The sequence below is a fragment of the Lynx rufus genome, unplaced genomic scaffold (assembly GCF_022079265.1).
Source record: "Lynx rufus isolate CCGP_SWC_20201006 ecotype Redwood Valley unplaced genomic scaffold, mLynRuf1.p SCAF_1, whole genome shotgun sequence".
Classification (NCBI taxonomy): Eukaryota; Metazoa; Chordata; class Mammalia; order Carnivora; family Felidae; genus Lynx; species Lynx rufus.
The window spans coordinates 113,911,165-113,933,421 of record NW_025814823.1 but is presented as its reverse complement, the minus strand read 5'-3'; the positions used below and the strand labels follow the sequence as shown (position 1 = coordinate 113,933,421).

General features: G+C 45.5%; 1 protein-coding gene across 1 annotated transcript in view; it reads left to right on the top strand.

Moving 5' to 3' along the window:
• The first annotated feature begins 16,935 nt into the window (after positions 1–16,935).
• Positions 16,936–22,257, top strand: part of SPOCK1 (SPARC (osteonectin), cwcv and kazal like domains proteoglycan 1) — a 514,360-nt gene continuing 509,038 nt past the window's right edge. The window contains exon 1 of the mRNA XM_047085004.1: positions 16,936–17,121. Coding sequence (XP_046940960.1) covers positions 16,936–17,121 — 186 coding nt within the window. The remainder of the gene's footprint in view (positions 17,122–22,257) is intronic.

Genomic DNA, 22,257 nt, shown 5'->3' with positions numbered 1-22,257 from the left:
CCTGCTTTTCCCAGCCTCCCCACTCCTCTTTCCATTTATTTTAGAGCTTAGAGAAAATTCAAAGTTTCCGGTATAAAGGTTTCACACATGTGATACGTGGGGAAGGGCCAGGTGGGACACGTGATGGCTCTGGGAATAGATGACATTTGTACATGTTGTTGAGGTGCAAGGTGAGAGGGATGGCTAGGAAAGAAAGAGGATAATTAGAAGAATTATAAAGACAGGATTGTTTATAATGGTATAGCAGTGGGTGAATTTAAGATAGATCTGGGTGCTGAGATTTCAAATGTGTGTGTGTTTTTTCTTTCGCCTGGAAATCTATTTTAAAATGTTTACTACATTAGTAACTATTAGAAACCCAACTAAAGTGGCTTTAGGAAAAAAGGAAGGAAGGAATTAAAGAAGGAAGGAAGGAAGAGAAACAAACGGGAAGGAAAGAAGAAAGAAAGGAAAGGAAGAAAGAAAAGAGAAAAAAGAGAAAGGAAAGGAAGGAAGGAAAGAAAGGAGGAAAGAAAGAAAAGAAGGAAGGAAGGAAGAAGAGAAAGGGAAGGAAGGAAGGAAAGGAAGAGAAAGAAAGAAAGAAAGAAGGAAAGAAAGAGAAAGAAAGAAGGTGTTGACAAATATACCTGGTTGCTCAGTCTCTCTTAGCTCTGTTCTTACCCCTGTTGGCCTTGTTCAGCATTTCTTCCAAGATAACAGGAAGATGGGTACCCCTGACTCTGGGTTTACCTCCTATCATCTTTAATATCATCTATGAAAAGATGAGCCCTTCTGTTTCTCAATAGTTACAACAAAAGCCCTAGAATGGAGCCTCACTGGCCAGGCTGGGGTCATTTGCCCTTCCAGAACCTTCTTGAAGTGTGACCAGGGGAATTATATGCTGTTTGGGCAGGCTGGGGTCATGTGGCCATCTCAGGAGCTAGGCTGTGGCACCTGCTGTTCTGAATCATGTGGGCTGAGAGAAGGGAGGAGGTGTTTTCTCAAGGAAAATGAAGGCGTATTTATAGAAGAAAGAGAAAAGAATCCTGGGCAGGCAAAAGCCACAGGCTTCTGCTCCATTTATTATATGCTGCTGTTTACTCACTTGAACATTTCTTCTGTACAAATGAAAGGGTAACCCATGAATGGCTTGTGTCAGGTGAAACACCCAACCTTCATATGAATATGATTATAATGTATCACCTTTTATAGTTTTCCTACAGCCTTTGTGAACACCACAAATAGTGGAATTGTACATGACTATTGAATTTGAGTTCAATAAAGGATTTGTACCACCTGAATTACACCTCTACACACAAGATAGGATACATTAACTTAATTACTGTGGGACTCAATAACATAGGCCATTGCCCTGGGAATTTATCTTGTGTTGTACTCAGAGAGAGGAACTGGGCATCATTTCTAAAGGCAGTCAATTTCCAATTATCCATGTTAATGGAAGAACACAGCATGTGGAAACTCTAAATACTGTTTCTGTTAGGTTTAAGGAGGGGACATGATTTTTTATTTTTCCACCTGAGTTGCTTATTTTGCTTAGACTTAGGTAACATGGAAGAGTTTGCATTATCTGGGTCTATACTTCCTTTCCCCCTGCCTTGATTTATACAATGTGAAGTGCACTTTATTTTTTGGATGTTTATTTTTTAACTTTTCATTTTGAACTCATTTTAGGCTTGTAGGACAGTTGCAAAAATAGTACAGAAATCTTTCTTTATATCTGTTACTTAGCTTACCTTAATGATGACATCATTAAGGAACATAGTAGAAGACCAGGAAACTAACACTGGCACAATACAATGAATCAACTATACACTTTATCTAAATTTCGTCAGTATTCCCCCATTGTCCCTTTTCCACTCCAGAATCCCACATTTGGTTGTAATTTATCTTTAGTCTTGCATAATTGTGAACAGTTCTTCAGTTTTTCTTATTTTTCATCATCTTGGACTTCTGAAGAATACTTATCAATTATTTTGTAGCATATCCTTCAGTCTTATGTTTGGAATGAGGTTAAGCTTTTTTTTTTTTTTTTTTTTTTTTTTTGGCAAGAACGCCAAAGGAATGAGTTGTCCTTATTTTCCATCATATCAAGAGGTCATGATGTTAATAGATTGTTTCAGCACTGGTGATGTTGACTTCCACAACTTGGTTAAAGTGGTTTCTGCTACAGTCCTCCCTTATAAAGTTGGTATCTTCCTTTTGTAATAAATATCTTGAGGCAGGTAGTTGGAGACTAATCATGTCCTGTTTGTCTTCAAATTTCCACCGACTAATTTTACCACCCATCAGTAGACCTTGTCTATAACAATGATTACTGTGTGTTTGACTAATAGTGATTTTCTATTTGCTCTTTCATTCTGCATTTATTAATTGGAATTCAACTATAAGGAAGAAATGCCCATTCTCACTATTTATTTATTTATCCACCCACTCATTCATTCATTCATTATATCAGTATAGACTCACGGACATCTATGTTATTTTATGGTTTAAATCCAATACAGTAATTATTTATTTTGTTTCCAAAAATTTTCCAGCTTTGGCCATGAGGACCTCCTTCAGGTTTGATCCTGTTCTTTTGACAAGGCCACATCTTTGTGAGCACTTTCCTACTTTCTGGCAGTACAAAATGTGCCAAGCTTATCTTCTGTTTCCCTGCTCTAGCCCAGCGATCATCCACTTCTCAAGGAGCCCTGGTTTCTTTTATTAGAAAATAGTATTTTGAAACCAAGACCTGGGCACTAGGTATGCTCACTGCTACTTGGTTATTTTAGAATCTCTCAGAAGCTAGGGCTAGGAAACATGGGTGCATGTACTAATGCATGCATGTGCATACATCTATATTTCTTGCACTCAGGTTGATGAATTGAGTGACCTTGGAGCAGAAATGAAGACTATTGATAGTTTCACCAACATGGCTTCCCTTTCCCTAAGAGAAATTTACCTACTAGTAAATCAACTCAGTCACTGCTGAATGTTGACCTACTAGAAACAGAAACCATTGCTGAACCTTTGTATTTCAGATCTCTTCCAACTTGGAATGGGAAACATTTCATTCTGACCAGGACTGACAGATACTCTGGGTTCGGATTTGCCTTTCCAGCATGCTCTGTCTCAGCCAGCACCACTAGCAGATGCAAGGATCAAATTAGTGTTTGATGTACTGACATGGGATACCACATAACATTGCCTTGGACCAGGGAACTATTTTATAGCAAAGGAGGTATGGCAGTGAGCCCATAACCGTGGGATCCACTGACCCTTTTATACTGCACCATCCTGAAGCTGCTGGTCTGGTTAAGGATTGGAACGACCTCTTAAAGATATAGCTGAAGTATTAATTTAAAAATGCCATTTTAAAAATTTATTTATTTAAAAAAAATTTTTTTTTTATTTGAGAGAGAGAGAGCAAGCCTGAGGAGGGGAGGGGCAGAGAGAGAGAGAGACAGAATCCGAAGCAGGCTCCAGGCTCCGAGCTGTCAGCACAGAGCCCCAGAGCCTGACATGGGGCTCGAATTCACAAGCAGTGAGATCATGACCTGAGCCAAAGTCAGTCACCTAACCAACTTGAGTCACCCAGGCGCCCTAAACCAAATGCCATTCTATAGTGCTATGTCCCCAGAAGACAGGATACATTGGTGAGACTCAAGGATGGTAAGAAGGAGCATCGATGTTCATCATCATTTTCATGACCCATCTGGAGTCTTTGCACACTTCCTGTTTGCAGCTAGAGATCCTATATCCTAGATGGGAGTTGCTTCCACTAGGGTACACAGGAGGTGTTCCACTAAACTTAAACTATGGCTGCTGCCTTGTCACTTTGGACTTCCCATTTGACAACAGAAGACCAAGCACAAAATGGAATAATTGACCCTCACCGTCATGAGAAGGTAGGACTTTGGTATGTGGTGGTGGTAAGAGAAATATACTGAGTTGATTCCCTGAGATCCTTTGGCACTTCCATGACTACTTATAGCTATAAATGGGCAAGGATAGCAGTTACAGTCTGTTAAAGGCATGGTGATCTGGGGCTCAGATTCTTCATGGATAAGGGTCTGGGTTGCCCCACCAGGCAAGTTACCCAGGCTAGCAGATGGACTAGCCAAGGGGAGGGGAAGGACAAGCATCAGTTATAACTTCAAGACCAAGTACAGCATCAACTAAGTTACCCACCTCTTGTGTGATTTCTCAGGAAGTATAACCTATCAGAATCCTGGAGAAGTTGTGGGTGGATGGGGTGACTTTAACATGAGGAGCAAGTGGATGTCAGTGGTGCTTCTTCTTAGGAGACTTACCCTTGGCAGAGATTGTATACCCTCATAACTCACACTTCTGGTAGGCAGCAGTCAATGCCACAGGGAAATGAAAGACCAGTCTCTCATGGGGAACCAACCTGGGGGTATTACTCTGTCCCAGAGCTCTCCATGGGTCCAGGCTGAAGCTATTCTCCAGTGGGGACCACAGTCGTGCTTGGCTTTCTTTGCCTGCACGCTCCTATTCTGTTACTCTTCTCCCTACAGCACTCTATCAATAAATCACTTTCTCAGGAATCCTTGCCTCAGGCTCTGCTTCTGTGGAACCAACCTCAGATAATACTGATTGATTATTTTTATTCAATTAATGCTATATGTTCCCAGCTGTGAGATACTCCCAAATAACATAACTTAGTGGCCACATATTCTTCTATATAAATGTAGTTTATTTAACTAGTTCTCCGTTTCTAGACATTTAGATTGTTTCCACATTTTCACTATTATAAGTAATTCCACAAACATCGTTGTTGACAAATACTTGCATACATTCTTTTTTTTATTAAAGATTTTATTTTTAAGTAATCTCTACACCCAGTGTGAGGCTCGAACTCACAACTCTGAGATCAAGAGTCACATGCTCCACCAACAGAGCCAGCCGGGTGCCCCTCTTTGCACATATTCTTAATTATCTGAATAGGTTAAATTCTTATGGGTGGAATTGTGAAGTCAAAGGTTACAAACCTTTTGTGGCTTTTAATATAAATATGAACTTGGCCTCCAGGAGCATTGTGCTACTTTATGAGCCCACAGAGAGAATAGGAAGGAGACTTTTCCCCATATCTGACAAATAGAGAAAAATGAATAAAACAGTCTTTGCAAATTTGATAGGTGATGTATTATTTTGATGTGCTTTATTTTGGTTACTAGGCAGTTGATTCATATATAATTTGGCCATTTGTATGTCTTTGAATTGCCTGTTCAAAGCCTTTGCCAATTTCTCATTGATTTCTTCTTTCCTTTACTGATTTGTTTGAATTCTCTTTGTAATGGATTCAAAGTATATGGAAACTTTAATTGTTAGTATCAAGGGTACCTCATGCTTCCTCCGAGTCCAATGCTGGGGTAGAGGTTCTATAGTCCTCCTCCATCATTTTAGGAGAGGAGAAAGAGAGTCCTAGGAACAGCTAGGATCCCTATGGATAAAGAGGAGTGGGGAGTGAGGTTCTCCTTCTTCTTATGAATACTCATTTAAAATTAATTGAGCATATATGGTTCAAATGATATGTGCATATGCTATCTTCCTAAAATCCTGATAGGTATGTCCTATCATTGCCTACATACTACAAATAAAGAAATGGAAGCATATAGAGAATAAAAAACTTGTGGAAATCACAGAGGCATTAAATGACAGAGCTGAGATCCAAACCCAGGTCTCTCTAACTCTAGGGTATATGATCCTAATATAGGATATACTGTTTATGTTACACTTCCACACTGAGATATCTTTGGAAGAAGGAAAAGAACATTGCCCACAGTTCTGCCTTAACATAGCCACTGCTAGTTTACTTTTTTTTCCCCCCTTCCTTCCTGCTGAAATCCTTCTGGCCATCCATTTCTACAATTTGATTTTTTTTTTTACCCTATATTTTTCCATATTGTTTCATGGGTTTTATGGCCATCATTTTAATGACCTGCGTAATATGCCTTTGTTGGGTACATGCTAACTTTGTAAATTTGGTGTTCTCCCACCAAAGATCTTAGGACAGCTTCTGGGGACCCCTGCTGTTTCCCCCCTACAGTTCTCCTTGGCTTGATAACTCCCTGTTTACTTCATGCCTTCAGTGAAATGATACAAATTTAAGTTGCAAATTACCTGAGGATGTCTTTCAAAGTTGTAGGCATCTGCAAATTATATGTGAATATGTGTGTAGCCGGGCAAATTCTTCCCAACATTTTAACTTTAGAAAAATCTAGTGGAGAGAAGTGTGTAAGTGATTTAAAATCTCTACTTGGGGTCTGTGTTCCTCAGTCTATAAAGGGGTGAACTCACCTGCTCGTCTAAGCCTCATATGTGAGACTTTAATAAGAAATCACACGGTAAGTTGTAAAGCATCTTATAGGAACAGCAGTGACACTGCCGTATCATATTTATAGTGTTTCCCATGTGTAGACACTAGGCAAGTTTTACATCCCTCTTAATCCTCCTCACAGCCCTATAAAGAAGGCACACCATTATTTTCTTCATTTTACAGGCAAACAAATGGGTCCAGAGGGATTAATCAACTAGTCTGAGAGTCCACAGTTAGAAGGAGGCTGAGCTGGTGTTTGAACCAAGGTTTGCCAGAGCCTCACGGCTCTGTGTGGTTAGCACAGTGATGGAGGTTTTTGTCTTCTCACTGATCCATTAATGCCTTCTGGAACTGTGTTGCCTTGAGGTGATGCTTTCCTAGCATTGTCTATTCCCGGGGGCTTATGCTGGTTCAGTTTAGTGTGTAGGACTTTGCCAATCCTTCTGTATTCCATTTGGGGAATTTGTGTAGGAAACATTTATAGGAAGTTTGGTTTTAGTTCAAGCTAGTTGCTCATTGGTCTTAGAAATCCTTTCAAGTTAGTTCAGGCTCCTCTGGGGGCTCAGGAGACGAGTCTGGTTTTTTTACTGTGTTTCTAAGGCCCACTTGGCTCTGTGTGACTTCTCCAGCTTCAGATTTGCTGTCTCATCTCCATGTTGGCTTGAAAGCTTCTTGGAGAGCTTCCTCCATGAGGAACTCCATTTTTTTTAAAACTTTTTTTTATGTTTATTTATTTTTGATAGAGAGAGACAGAGCACAAGTGGGGGAGGGGCAGAGAGAGAATGAGACACAGAATCCAAAGCAGGCTCCAGGCTCCGAGCTGTCAGCACAGAGCTGGGCGCGGGGCTCGAACCCACAAATCGCGAGATCATGACCTGAGCCAAAGTCAGATGCTTAACCGGCTGAGCCACCCAGGTGCCTGAGGAACTCCATTTTTGTGCTCAGTCTCTAGATCCTTGCTGAGTTGAGGCCTCTTTCAGCAGTGTGGCTTGCTGGAGGTATAGCCAAGCTCTCTTTTGACATGGCACACCCTGACCTCCATCTCCCTAAGCTGTGAACTTGCATGATCCCCAAACTAAAACAATTCTAATGGCAGAATTCTGGTGATGACCCAGAGAGGGAAGGAGGCTCCTGCCAGCCTATTGTGAATCTTTTGTCTGCGTGTAGAGGCCGATGCCAACACAGGGGTGCTTTTCTTGTCTTTAAATGAACACAAAGTTAATGAGACAAAAAGAAGCTTAGATGGCTTTTCTGGGAGGGGAAAAGACAATTGTCTTCAAGACTCTAAAGGCTTGCTGTTTGGTTGACAGAGATGAGGTAGCTCCATATTTCCCATCTCAGAGCATAGTGTATGGGCAATGGAGTGAGGTGCTATGCCTCACAGTGTAGAAATGGATTTAGAAGCCACAAAGCCTGGGGTCAGATCCCTTATAATCCTGAGCAAGTCATTTAACCTCTCCAGACCTTGGTGTCCTTGAACCATGAAGTGGGAGGACTGTTGTATTCAGTTTATAGTGTTGAGTGAGGAACTTTTGACAAACAAGCACTTAGACAACATTTATTATGTGTAAGACACTGTGCTAAGTACATTACCAATAGAAACTTGTTTAATCCTCTTGATAACCCTGTGAAGTATGCACTACACTGTCTTTATGAATTTTTTTTTAAATTTAACTTTATTTTTTATTTTTTAAAATTTACATCCAAATTAGTATATAGTGAAGCAATGATTTCAGGAGTAGATTCCTTAATGGCCCTTACCCATTTAGCCCATCCCCCCTCCTACAACCCCTGCAGCAACCCTCAGTTTGTTCTCCATATTTATGAGTCTCTTTTGTTTTGTCCCCCTCCCTGTTTTTATATTATTTTTGTTTCCCTTCCCTTATGTTCATCTGTTTTGTCTCTTAAAGTCCTCATATGAGTGAAGTCATATGATTTTTGTCTTTCTCTGACTAATTTCACTTAGCATAATACCCTCCAGTTCCATCCACGTAGTTGCAAACGGCAAGATTTCATTCTTTTTGATTGCTGAGTAATACTCCATTGTATATATATATACCACATCTTCTTTATCCATTCATCCGTTGATGGGCATTTGGTCTCTTTCCATACTTGGGCTATTGCTGATAGTGCTGCTATCAACATGGGGGTGCATGTGCCCCTTCGAAACAGCACACCTGTATCCCTTGGATAAATGCCTAGTAGTGCAATTGCTGGGTCGCAGGGTAGTTCTATTTAGAGTTTTTTTGAGGAACCTCCATACTGTTTTCCAGAGTGGCTGCACCAGTTTGCATTCCCACCAACAATGCAAAAGAGATCCTCTTTCTCCGTATCCTCACCAACATCTGTTTGTTGCCTGAATTGTTAATGTTAGCCATTCTGACAGGTGTAAGGTGGTATCTCATTGTGGTTTTGATTTGTATTTCCCTGATGATGAGTGATGTTGAGCATTTATTCATGTGTCGGTTGGCCATCTGGATGTCTTCTTTGGAGAAGTGTCTATTCATATCTTTTGCCCATTTCTTCACTGGATTATTTGTTTTTTGGGTGTTGAGTTTGAGAAGTTCTTTATAGATTTTGGATAATAACCCTTTATCTGAAATGTCATTTGCAAATATCTTCTCCCATTCTGTCAGTTGCCTTTTAGTTGTGGTGATTGTTTCCTTCACTGTGCAGAAGCTTTTTATTTTGATGAGGTCCCAGTAGTTCATTTTTGCTTTTGTTTCCCTTGCCTCCGGAGACGTGTTGAGTAAGCAATTGCTGCGGGCAAGATCAAAGAGGTTTTTGCCTGCTTTCTCCTTGAGGATTTTGATGGCTTCCTGTCTTAAGTTGAGGTCTTTCATCCACTTTGAGTTTATTTTTGTGTATGGTGTAAGAAAGTGGTCCAGGTTCATTATTCTGCATGTCACTGTCCAGTTTTCCCAGCACCACTTGCTGAAGAGACTGTCTTTATTCCATTGGCTATTCTTTCCTGCTTTGTCAAAGATTAGTTGCCCATACATTTGTGGGTCCATTTCTGGGTTCTCCATTCTATTCCATTGATCTGAGTGTCTGTTCTTGTGCCATACACTGTCTTATGAATTTAAGATGCATGCTTTTTAACTTCTCTGAAATGGGTTGCATCTGACAGCTGACAGTGTCTCACAAACTCCAGAGACTGTGTTAGCTACTGAAGAATTGGGAGAATGTTCCAGGCAGAAGGATGTCAGAGATTTTTGGAGACCTGCATGAACATGGAGGAATCAAACAGAGATGAATTCTTTCCAGCTGGGCCAAGCAAGCTTCTCTCCAGTGCTGCAAACCAGGACAGAGGTCTTTCCTATTAGAATAAGCTCCATGAAGATAGGGACTGTTTTTGTCCCATTCACCTGTTGTGTCCCCGGCATCATCTAGTGTGGCACAATGATTGGTGGATGTTGAAATGAAGATTCAGAGGTTGCCCTCCCATCCCTAGTGACTTTCCACAGATACATCAGTCCCTGGAAGTCTCTCTCCCATAGTCCTTGGGCACCTTGTTAGATTTTTTTACCCACAGGACCAAGGAGGTGGGTCAAGACAGCACATCACTTTGTTTGACCAGGTGTCCTGTAAGCAGCCATCACTACTTGACATAGAGAGGGCCTTAGTGTTCCTGGATGAGGACCAAACATGTGGTCCCTAGCACCCAAATACTATTTTACACTCTAAGCTGACGAGGTTACGTCCTCAGCATGGCTCCCAACTCATGTTCAATCCTTTGGTCCTGTGTTCAAGGAGTCATAGTTATCAGTGCGTTTTGAAACACAGACAGTCACAATCTTAAATAATTGGCATGATTTCCCATTTTAATATCTTGATGACTAGATACATTTCACGGGAATAGGCGCTAAACTTCATGAGAACAACCGATATTGTGTATAAATGAATCAGGAACAGTCCATTTACATCAAAAGATGACTTTTTACCAGTGTGAGCTTTAGTGTGGGAGGTGAGGGAAACACAGAGGGCAGGGAGGGAGATGGCAGCCATGGGGTTGAGTGCTGTGGTGGGTTGTGGGGGACCTTTGACATCAGATAGTACCTGGTTCAGATCCTGGCTCTACCATTTACTCACTGAGGGATCCTGGATGAGTGGTAACATGACCCTGGGACTCATTGTCTCTATATGTGCAATGGGGCTTATCTTGGTGCCTATTTCTTAGGGGGTTGTTGTGAACATTATATTATATAGCACACAGGACTGCAGGATCTGTGACATGTCCAATGCATATCAGCAAATGTTCCTAGTATTGTCACTCTCCTGGTTTTCTTCTCTGTGGTCAGGACTTTGGCCTCCTCTGCTTTGTCCTTGGGTAGCTGCTTGGCTACTAAGCTTTCTTGATGGTTGTTTTCATTTATTTGTGAGGTATTCATTTGCTTAAAATCAATTTCTCCCAAGCTGGATTGCCCATACCCCATGGCTCTGCATGACAGGGGGTGGTGGGGAGAAAGCAAGAAGGTATGTGTATGCGGTGGAAATGGCCATGGGGGTTGCAGAGAGATGGAGTGAGCCTGGCTCTGCTGAATACATATAATCAATAGGTGAAATCGACATCTTCGTAAAAGTTACAGGTCCTGCTGGGTGAGCTCTTTTCAGTGGTGCCAAAAATGCACCTATTTCATTTTTCCTCTTCTTGGGGCCAGGATAGATTCACCTTCAAAACACCAGAACAGCCTGGGAATAGAGTGGTCATCTCATCCCTCATTGTTCCCACCTTCCATCCATGGACTGTTTTAGGGTTAAGGTATTGACAAAAACCTGGGAGCTACTTTGCTTTTGAGAAGGGAAGGAAATAAATACATTGAGTCACAAGCATTCACTCATTCACTCAGTATTTACTGTGTACCTACTAGGTACCAGATGCTTGTTTTTAAAGTTTATTTAGAGGAGGTGGGGAGGGAGAGAAAGAGAATCCCAAGCAGTTTCCACATTGTCAGTGCAGAGCCTGATGCAGGGCTTGAACTCATGAACGCGTGAGATCATGACCTCAGCCAAAATCAAGAGTTGGAGGCCGACTGAGCCACCCAGGTACCACCAGATGCTTTTTTAAGCACTGTGGGTTTAATAGCAAATGAGACAGGCATGCCCAGACCCCTGTGCTTTGAATGTCTGGTGGGAGATTGACATTGTACAGCTATGATGGGTGCAGGGAGGATGCTGGGGTCAGGAGAGCCTTTTCTGAGGATTTGGCATGAAGCTGCAGTCTGAATGGTGAGCAGGGGCTGGCCAGGAGAAGGGCAGGGAGGGAGGAGAGCATCTAGGCTATAGGGAGCCCTCCCCAGATTAGCCCTGAAGTGGAGGGGGCAGGAGATAGGTGATCAGCGGGGGAGGAGGAGAGGGTTGTGTAGGACTGAAGGGCTGGCAGAATCCAAGCTCAGCTGGGTGGATAGGGAGTCATGGTTGGGTGCCTGATTGTCATCCTGGGAGCACGGATAGGTCAGTAAGGAGAGAGAAGAGGTCATGTTTGTACAGATACAGGATGACTTTGGTGCCTGTATGGAGAGTGAATCACACATCTCTAGTAGAGAGAAAGAGACCCTTGGAAGGGGCTCCATGCAGTTTGGATGCAGGGTGGGTGGGGACTGGACTCTAGAGGTGTAGTAGTGGGTACAGCGGGTCTAACTGGAAATTCTGCAGAGGTAGACTTGATGGGTTGGTATATCACTGAAAGTGGGGGCTGTGGAGGAGGTTGGAATGAGACTGGCATTTGGGGTGGTGGTGGTTTTCCTGAGGTGGGGACATGGGCTGGGAGCAGGTTTAGTTAGGAGACATGGCTCAGGCATTCAGTTTTGGACACATGGAGTTCAAAGTGACAGTGAAATGGCCAAATGGGGATGCCATATAGGAGGTAGGTAGGAGTCTGCAGCTAAAAATAAATCTGGGTTGATGACAGGGTGAGTATGGCAGGCACCTCTTTCATTCCATGGAGCCCAATGGGTGGTTCTCATCATAGCCAGCATAGCCTCACGGAGTGGGGGCTACACTTCGAACTTCCTACTACCAGATGCACCTTCCTCTCTTTCTGCGACCTTCAGCAATTCATCTAGCCTTTCACTGCTCCCCTATCCTCAGCATAAAATGGTGATAGTTATGTCTGCTTCAGACTACCCAGTAGCATGTGTCTGAGGATTCATTAAACTGAAAATAAAACATGTGGGGCACTTTGGAAATAAGAACTATGTTAAAACAAGGAGTTATTATAGTTGTGCGCAAGCCAATGAAAAGCAGAAATACAGCCCCAAGGCCCAGTATTGATTTTGGTCCCGGGTACTTCCCGCAGCCGAATAAATCTGACATTTCTGCCCTCAAGTGCTGGCTGCACTGGTGGCAGGCCTCCAGCTTCCAGCCTCCTTGCCCCTGTTCCAAGGTTACGTCCTTTCTCGGCTCAGGCCAGATCCAGCACCCCCACACCTGACCATGGTGCTCTGGCTGCCCTTCCCACCCCGGTGGGTGGTTACAGGGAAGGTTCCAGTTGTGAAGTTGGAGACTGGCCAAGAGCAGATGCCCTCCGATTAAACTGGGGACAGGCCCTGCTGGAAAAGCAGAGCTTGGATCTGCAGAACAAGGGATTTAAGGGCTACCAAAGGAAACATCTCTAGACAGAGTTTTCAAACTTAGAAATGCATTAAGGGTTTTGGAATTTGCTTCATGCATTCATTCATTCATTCATTCAGTCACTGGATAAATATTTACGGAGTGCCCATTGAGTGTCAGGCTCTGAGATAAGCCTGGGGATACAGGAGTAAAAGGACGCTATTCATGTCCTTCTGGAATTAATATTTGGACTGGGAAAGACAGAGACAAAGGAACTACATACTCTTACGGGACAACCAGGTACAAGGATAGAGAGCATTGACGTGGCTGGGCTGGGAAGGCCCTGTTTTAGAGGGGGTGACACGGAGCTGAGATCTGACAGCTAAGAAAGAGCTGACCTGGGAAACGTGGGAAGCGTGCATTCCAAGTGAAGGACCTGGCCAGTGCCAAGTACCTGAGGTGAGAACATGCTTGGCACGTGTGCAAAACCATGACAACAAGTGTGGCTAGAATCCAGGGAATGAGAGGGAGGAAGAGGGGGCCAGATGGTACAGGGTTTTATCAGTCATGGGAAGGAGTTTGGATTTTTGTTTTAGTGTCATGGTGAGCCATTGAACGGTTCTTTTCAAGGGAGTGATTTCTGTTTGAAAGTGATTATCCTGAATGGATAATGGATTGGAGGGGAAAGGAAAGAATCAAGGCAACCACCCAAGAAGCCACTGCCGCCTTCCAGGTGAGAAGTAGTGGCTGTGTGGACCCATGGTGCCAGTGGAGGTGGACTGGGCAGGGTGCCGGGCAGTGGAAGTGGTAAGGTTGCTGATAGACAGGAGGTGAGGGGCGAGGGGAACGGAGGGACTGAAGATGCCTCCTAGGTTTCCGACCCTGGCAGCCATGTGCACAGGGATACATTTATTGTGGTAGGGATCAGTCAGAGCATGGGTTCACAGAGGGAAATCTAGACTCCTGTTTTGACCTGGAAAAGTCTGTCATACCGACGGGGCATGTGGAGGAGATGTCAAGTAGGGCGTTGGACGTACAGCTGGAAGTCATCAGACACTTCTGGGCTAGAAATGCAAATGCAGAATATCAGCACAGGACTGGATAAGAACACCCCGGGAAAGGATCTAGACAGAGCAGAGGGCCCAGGACTGAGCCCTGAAAATGACTGGTGGGAATGACTGGTGGGGAGCAAGAAAGTCAGCAGGCATGGTGCCACGAAAGCCTAAAGGAACCTCTCAGAGGCCAAGAACAGTAGGACTGAGGTCTCCCACTCATTTTGACGACTTGGAGGAGGTTGCTGATGGTGACAAGTCACTTCACTTAGTCAGTGAGGATGAAAAGCACATAGAGTGGGTGGAAGAAAGAACTGGAGCTGAGGAGGCAGAAATGACATTTGGGGACAACTCTTTGGAGAAGTTTTGCTGTCAAATTGGGCAGAGAAATGGGGAAGTGTCTGCTTGGTTGGGTTTGTATGGAAGTAAGAAATGGTCTCTCCATCATTTGTAAACCTCTCTCCCACTCTGATACACCCAGGACATGATCCTGAAACACCGGAAGTATTTCCATGATAAAATCAACTGTGGATGACACACAGTCCCCAATATATAGCTGTGACTCCACTCCTTTCTCTCCCTTTCAAGAATGCTTCTAGGAATGTAAATCAGCCAGAATAATGTTGGGATAAGCATCTGCTACTTTTTAGGAACAATCATAATCCAACTTCTACACATCAAACTACACACAAGTAAATTATCTGCGGTGACCGCATGACAGCGGTTGAGAAATATTGGCTGAGTGTGGTTCCAGTCCCTGGCTGGATGCCATTCATTCATTCATTCATTCATTCATCAAATGTTTTCTGAGCTCTCACTATGTGTCAGGAGCATGGCTCTAGGCAGTGGGAGCAGAGATGAACAAGCCAAACATGGCCTCCGTCCTCACATAGCTGCCTCGCTTGGAATAAGCGATTCCAAGTGCAGTAAGCTTAAGCTGGAGTTGTTGTGTTCTCAACGAGAGCCTCTCTAGGGTCTTGGCCTGGTCCACAGGCTTAGCAAGAGTGACTCTGAAGAGGTCAGGATGTATAAGCTGCAGGGGTGAATTAATAAGGCCCAAGTTGGGGGTGGGTGTGGACAATGGCCCAGGCAGAAATGAGCACCCAGCGCTGGAATCCTATCCCCACTGAGAACTCAGGGGAGGAGGAAGGTGTGGCACCAGAGGTGGCCAGATCGGTGGTCAGGGGACAGATGTGCAGAGTCAGGAGGCTTCACCCATTGTTTGGTTTTCATCAGGAGAGCGCCATGAAGGGTTTTAAGTGTGTGTGTTGAAGGAAGAGGGGTGAGTGTATCAGACTTGTTTTCAAAGAGCGCTCAGGTGTCTGGGGAGTGGGGTGTGGTTGTACAAGAGAAAGGCAGCAGGTGAGTGTCACCTGTATGCAGACAGAGGACTGCATTACTAACTTTCCAGCCCTTTTTGACCAGTCGCCGCTGAGGATTTGGAAACGAGATTGGGGGGCTGGGGGCAGGTTAAGGCCGGCCTTCCCGGTCTGTGTCCTGTTCCTGAAGTCTGGTTTAGTTTTCCTCCTCTCCTTCCTCCCCTGGGGGAAAACCCAACAGGTTGGTGCGGGGGCCAGCTCTCAAGCAATGGGAACAGAAGCAGACCTGGGCTTCGGCTGCAGAACACCAAAGGATATGCTTAGGTCTAATGTGGGGATCCAGGGATGTAGAAATTTTAGAAATGGAGGCAGACAGACTGTTTTAAGGGCTTGACAGCAGTGGGCATGGTATGGGGCATGGGCGTGCAGAGACACCGGTGGGCACAGGACCAGTAACGAGAACGGGCAGTGCCCAAATTCACTCACCTCCCAGAGGCCCTCTCAAGGAACGCTGATTCAGCAAGTCTGGAGCACCGGCCAGGAATCCGCATTTTTAAGAAGCCCTTTCCTCCCCAGACCAAGGTGATTCTGACCTAGGTGGCCCGGCGACCCTCCTTTTGAGAATGCCTCTACGTTGCTTTCTTGGCCATGTGTCCTCAGTGCCCTCAGTAGCTTTCACCGGCTTGAGCCTGAAAGCTTATTTCGGCCCCGCGTTGAGCGGTGGATAAGCACTTCCCCGGCTGGCTGCCGGGCCAGGGGCGGCGGGGCTGGCGGGCGGGAGGCACGGCAGCGCGCGGCCGCCAGGGGTCGCCAGAGGCCTCGGCTCGAGCGCTCGGGCTCCTCCGCCCGTGGTCGCCGCGCCCGAGCGAGCTAGAGAGCGAGCGGAGCCAGAGCGCTGCGGGCTCACAAAGCGGCCGGACGCGCGGCGGCGGGTGGCAGGAGCGTAGGAGAGCGAGTCGGCGGATCAGCCTCCTCCGCGACCGCGCCACACGAGCTCCAGCAACTCGGACGCGGGGACCCGGGCCGGCCCCCACGGTACGTGCCCCGCGGAACCCCGCGCCCCAACTTGGCGTAGTTGGGATCTCCCCGCGACCACCGGGAGGCTGGCAGGGGCAGGGCCTGGGGGTATCTCCGCGGGACCTTCTTACCTTCTTGCCGAGGCTACAGGGCGGACGAGGGATTACGCGCCCCCCCCCCCAGCTGCGGGTACCTCCTCCCTCCACCCCGTGCCCCGTTTGGCCATAGCCTGGGCTGCTGCTCGGATCCCTGTTCTCCCCCTCCCTACTCCGGAGCTCTGGGCACCGTCTGTGGGAGTGCGGCTTGCCGATCCAGGAATCCGCGTTTTTGGGGAGGGGTGCTGAAGAAGCCGATTCGAGAGTAGCGGTCCGTGGGGCACCCGAAGAATAGGCGACAGATATTCTCTGTAGTTTGGTAGCAGCCCCTAATTTGTGACGCAGCCTCTTGATTTGTAACTAAGCCCCCCCCCCCCCCATTCGTGAGAGGGCTCTCCGGCTCTCTCGATTCGCGACAGACGCCCCAGGTGTGCGAGGGATGACCCTTTTTCCGCCGTGAGATTCCCCAGTCCCTACAGCCAGGGCGGGTCGCCGAGGCGCCGAGACCTCGGTGCACCGCGAGGGGCTCGCCTGGCCCTGCCCTCCGGCTCACGCCCCTGCGTGCCCCCTGCCCGCAGATGCCGGCGATCGCGGTGCTGGCGGCGGCGGCCGCGGCGTGGTGCTTCCTCCAGGTCGAGAGCCGGCACCTGGACGCGCTCGCCGGAGGCGCGGGCCCCAACAACGGCAATTTCCTAGACAATGACCAGTGGTTGAGCACCGTCTCCCAGTACGACCGGGACAAGTACTGGAACCGCTTTCGAGACGTGAGTACCGCTGCTGCCAGGCCCTGCGGGGTCGGGGAGCCTCTGTGAGAGGGGGGGCTCTGAGGCGGGGAGGGGAGGGGATGGGCGCAGACCTCTCACCGCAGCTTGTTGGCGGGGGGGGGGGGTTCCCAGGGTGCATCTTGCCAGAGAAGAACTTTAAAGAGAACTTAGAAGGCTTGATACTGTTTGCCTGTTACCTGTGGTCCAGGTGTGTGTAATCGTAGGACCGGGGGAGATGACTCAGTACGCATGGTAAGAACAGCAAGCAGCTTGGATAGAGGCTCCCTAAGGTCCTCAGTTCCCCTAACGTGGATGGTTGACTTTGCCGAGCCCCCTAGAGAACCTTCCTGGGGCAGCAGGGATTTGGACCATCTCTGGGCTGTGCCAGAAGAATCCCTGCTGCAGATGTTAGGTTTAGGGGTGAGCCCGGCTGATTTGTTCCAGGAGGATTGGAGGGTCGTGGCAACGGGCCTGAGAAAATGTGGATGGTGGTGCTGTGGAGGAAGTGTGATGGTTTTGACCCTTGGAGTCTTTAGGGAAAGGGAGCAGGCCACTGATGGAGCTGGTCTCCTGCCCTGAAGATGAGCTTGGGTGGCAGAGGATTGCTCCTGTGGGGGAGCCCTGGCAGGGGAGAAAGTTCCTCCTGGGCACCCACAGGCACATCTGCTGCCTGTTTCTTCCCCAAGGCTGGCTGTGGCTCCCCAGGTATGTCCCGGAGGATGCAGGACAAGAGGCACCTGGCACAGTCTTTCCAGCAGATGGCAACCCCCAGGTGCTGTGGGAGCTGCTTGCAGACAGCTCTTTCAAAGGCTGTCCCAGATGGTTGAGGCCATAGGCTTGCAGGGCACTGAGGAAGAACTTTTATGATCCTTGACATTAGGAATTCCTGCCCGTGAGAGAGAGAGGGACCCGCATTTCTGAGTCTCTGTTCTTCTTACAGGGTTCTTTCAGGTGGGAGATGTTTGGGAGTCACCATCCTTCACTGGATTTATCTTAGCCCCTGTCCTGGTCGGTCCTGCGGGGGGAAAGTACGAAGAAATCCAGATAATTTCTTATACTTTTAAAGAGCGCCTCTCCAGGCCCGGTTCCTGAGGAGCAGGCCCGCCCATAGCCTTGAGTGAGGGCTTACCCCCTCCTCTCCCTCTTCGTCTTCCTCCTCTCTTTAGTTGGCTGTGGGCTGCTTTTCTTTGAAAGGTGCTTTCAAACACTTTCAGTGAACTTGGAGTTATTTTGAGCTTACTTAGGCAGCGGACTTCCCCTTTGCTTCCCCCAGCCCTGAGATCCCTGGCACACCTCCCCGTGTCCCTGACCTGCTCTGTTAACCATCTTGCGTCCCCTTTCTGCTCAGCTCGGAGGAATCCTGCAGTGACTTTCTTTGCCTGAGGCTGAAAAGGATGCCAGAGTGCCCAAAGGGTGCCCCCAAAGAAGCATTCATTCATGGACTCAATAGGGTAGACATACTTTTGCTTTGTAAAATTTATTTTATCATTACATTTTCGGTAGAGTTGAGGGACAAGGCAGATGCTTCCCCCTCCACGGCATGGAAGAATTGGGCCAGGTGCAGGGAAGGGACACCTTTGCAGATGCCTTGTTTTCCCTGGCGGCTCGGTCGAATTGAAAGCAGCTGTGCTCATTGGCCATTGGGGTGTGGAAAGGTTTACTGTGCTTTTGTGTCTGCTCAAGGTTTTCTAGTCTCATTGTATCATAAGCATGACATGATTCTTATCTCCCATCGAGCTTTAAATTTATAAAAGTTGAGCATTTCTTCATTTCTCATCTTTCTTGCAAATGGTGACATTTTTTTATCCTTGGGTCAGTGTTGTCCCAAACCTGGGTGATCATGAAGCTTGCCTGGGATGTTTGTTAAATTACAACATGCAGATGCCTCTTCTGGAGAGTGTGGTTCCATGCTTCCAGGATGACTGCTGGGAAACTATATTTTAAACATTCTACATAATTCTTAAGATGTTTAGGAGATACTATAGAGTGTGCCTTAAATAACGTAAAAATGTCCACAGTTTAATAAAAAGAGAGACACTTCTGTGTTCAAATGCAATGCTTTTTTGTTTCTGGAGAATTTTAGGTGTTAATATTTTTACCAGAATATATTCTTTTAAAATGATATTTTAATCCAGTATACCATTAAAAACATCTAAAAATGTTAAAAAAAAAACTCAAAAACCTCCAAACTGGTGTTAATATCAACCATTTTATATGCTTCATGGTGCGGGTGGTGGGGGGGGCGGTGTCTGATGATACCAGTCAGGTGTGGCTCAGATATAATTTAATGCTGTTAACCTCTTCAAAGTTGTGAAACTCAAACCAGCTACTCTTTTACTCCAAATCCAAGTATCTCCATTCGGTCATTTGCTTGGAGTAACTACAAAGCCTGTGTCCCCTGGGACCAGGGACTAAAAGGCTGCTTGCTTTAAAAACCAGATGTTCTGTGGACAAAGCCCCAGGGAACTGGTCACTTGCTCAGCCAGCCTGATTGTTTTTACAGAGCTACGTCTTGCTTAAGATTGACAAAGCTTAGCTTCTCTGCTAGTGTTTTTGTTGTTGGTTGAAGCCACTGATAACTTTGAGAGACTATGTCCTGAGATTACTGTTATGATGCTTGTCAATTTTTGAAAGTCACTGTGAAAGAAAATATCTTGCCTTTTCCTGGACTTATAACCTTTTTGCACTTTGGGGAGAGAGATTTAGAAGTGATTTTTGAACTTGTGAAACTGAAAACTAAGGGCTCCTTTCAGATTTGATGATACCCATTGGTTTTTGTTCTTGGGCTAACTTTGAAATGGAAATGATGGCAGGCTGTGTGCTCCATGCTCCCTAGCCTATTGAGTGTGCTGTGACATTGCCAGCGATTGCTTGATAGCCACTACTTATCACTTGGAAGTCATCCTATTGTTCTAGGTACACACATAATAACTGTATCCTTCTTTACAGAAATACATCTTTCACAACTGCTCCATGGCTTGTCTTCTGGAGTGATGGATTCAGGAGAAATAGGACACTGTTTAGATGTTAGGACATATTTGTTCCTAAATGTATTGATGGTCTGTTAGTTTGATTATTGTTATTTTTTAAAGATGAGCAGTTGGGATGTTTTGGTCCAATGGAAACTCAGACTTTTGCATAAATACAGTATTAAGAAGGAGAAGAAGGGGCGCCTGGGTGGCTCAGTCTGTTAAGCGTCCGACTTTGGCTCAGGTCATGATCTCACAGTCTGTGAGTTCGAGCCCCGTGTCAGGCTCTGGGCTGATAGCTCAGAGCCTGGAGCCTGCTTCGGATTCTGTGTCTCCCTTTCACTCTGACCCTCCCCTATTCATGCTCTGTCTCTATCTCAAAAATAAATAAACGTTTAAAAAAAAAAAAAAGAAGGAGAAGATGAAGAAGGTAGATGTTTGTATCTAGTTGTATGATAATTTCCAGCCTCCTATTGTCATGCATTTAACTTCTCTGTGGTTTGAGACTGAGGGGTCAAGATGTTAGAATCATTCCCTGGATTAAAAAAAAAATTATTTTAGAGATAGAGTGTGTGTGAGTGGAGGAGAGGGGTGGAGGGAGAGGGAGAGAGAGAGAGGGAGAATATCCCAAGTAGGCTCCATGCTCATTGTAGAGCTGGTTGCAGGGCTCAATCCCACGACCCTGGGATCATGACGTGAGCCGAAATCAAGAGTTGGATGCTCAACCGACTGAGTCACCCAAGCACCTCTCTGGATTTTTCCTCATTGCGATTTGGCTTTCCATAGTCATTCCTGCAAGGAAATTTTCCTCTCTTCATTCTTACGTTCATTTGCACATTCATTCCAACCCATATTTGACTGTCTAGTGTGTGCGAGGCAGTGGGCTGTAAGGGTGAACATGATAAATAAGGTGGTTTCTTCTCTCAGTAACCTCTTGTTCACTGGAGGAAATCCTTTACCTTATGCTTTCATGCATTTCTCTCTTTTTAAGTTTTTTCTTATAAAGGTAATATGTTCTGGTTGTAATTAAAAAATTAAAACATTGCAGAAATAGGTGATACCTAACATTAACCAAGCATTTAGTGTGCCAGACATTGTTTAGCGTACTTTACATGTATTTTCTCATTTAATATTCATAAAAATTCTAGAAGTACTGTTATTATCGACCATTCATTAAAAGATTAAGGCTCTTGTCCCAAGCTACAGAGCTAGGCTGTAGAGGAGCCTGGCCTGGACCCAGGTAGTCTGATTCCAGTTTCTTACTGTGCATGCAGTCAATTCAGACTGGAATGGACTTAGGGTGTGAGCCTCCATTGACATGACATGGTAAGTCTTTCCAATTTTATGTCTGAGGACAGTCAGTGAAGAACCTTAATTTGACACAAAGAAGAATGGAAGCCAGGTAGATACAACTTATTGTAGGGGTCACATTAGGGCTTATCTTCTGCTAATAACGAGCTTCTGATTTGATTAAAATAATATTGTTGCTTACACCAAACATGACATTTTCTTTCTTTTGCATACATGAAACTAGACTTGACATTTAACTCCAGGATAATTACCTTGGGCAGGCCTGAAGAATCAGAAATGTTGCCTTGGCTGGCATTTATCTTATTCCGAAGTGACCTGAGTTTGTAATTCTAATGAGACCACAAGGACCGGCCTGAATTCTTTTTCCTTTGGTGCACACTCTATGGGATTTGATGGTCTCCGTAGCAGAACTGGGGTGCCAGTGAGCATCTGATCTGCTCATTTGATCTTAACATCTCATCTGTAAGGAGTCTCAAGGGCAAACGGGGCTTATTGATAGAATAGTGGCTGGCTCAGTCAGTGGAGTTGGTGAGAAGAGAGGTGGTGTGGCTTAGTGGATCAGTCATTAATCTGTCACCACAGAAACTTGGCTTGTAATAGAGAGTAGCAGAAAATCATTTTGATTAAACAGGTTCAAGGAGACTTAAATGAGTTTGTGATCCTGACTCTCTTTAATGAACCCACTATCTTAAATCCCCTGTACTAAATGACCACTGATAGAAATAATTATTTCACAGGAATCATGGTAAAGGGATGGTTTGGAAGTCCGTAAGCCTGAGACCATTCCTGTGTTTTCTCTCCTTATTTTCAGTTTGTCCTTGCCAGAGAAAACCTAGTTCTTGCCTGGCAAGGATAG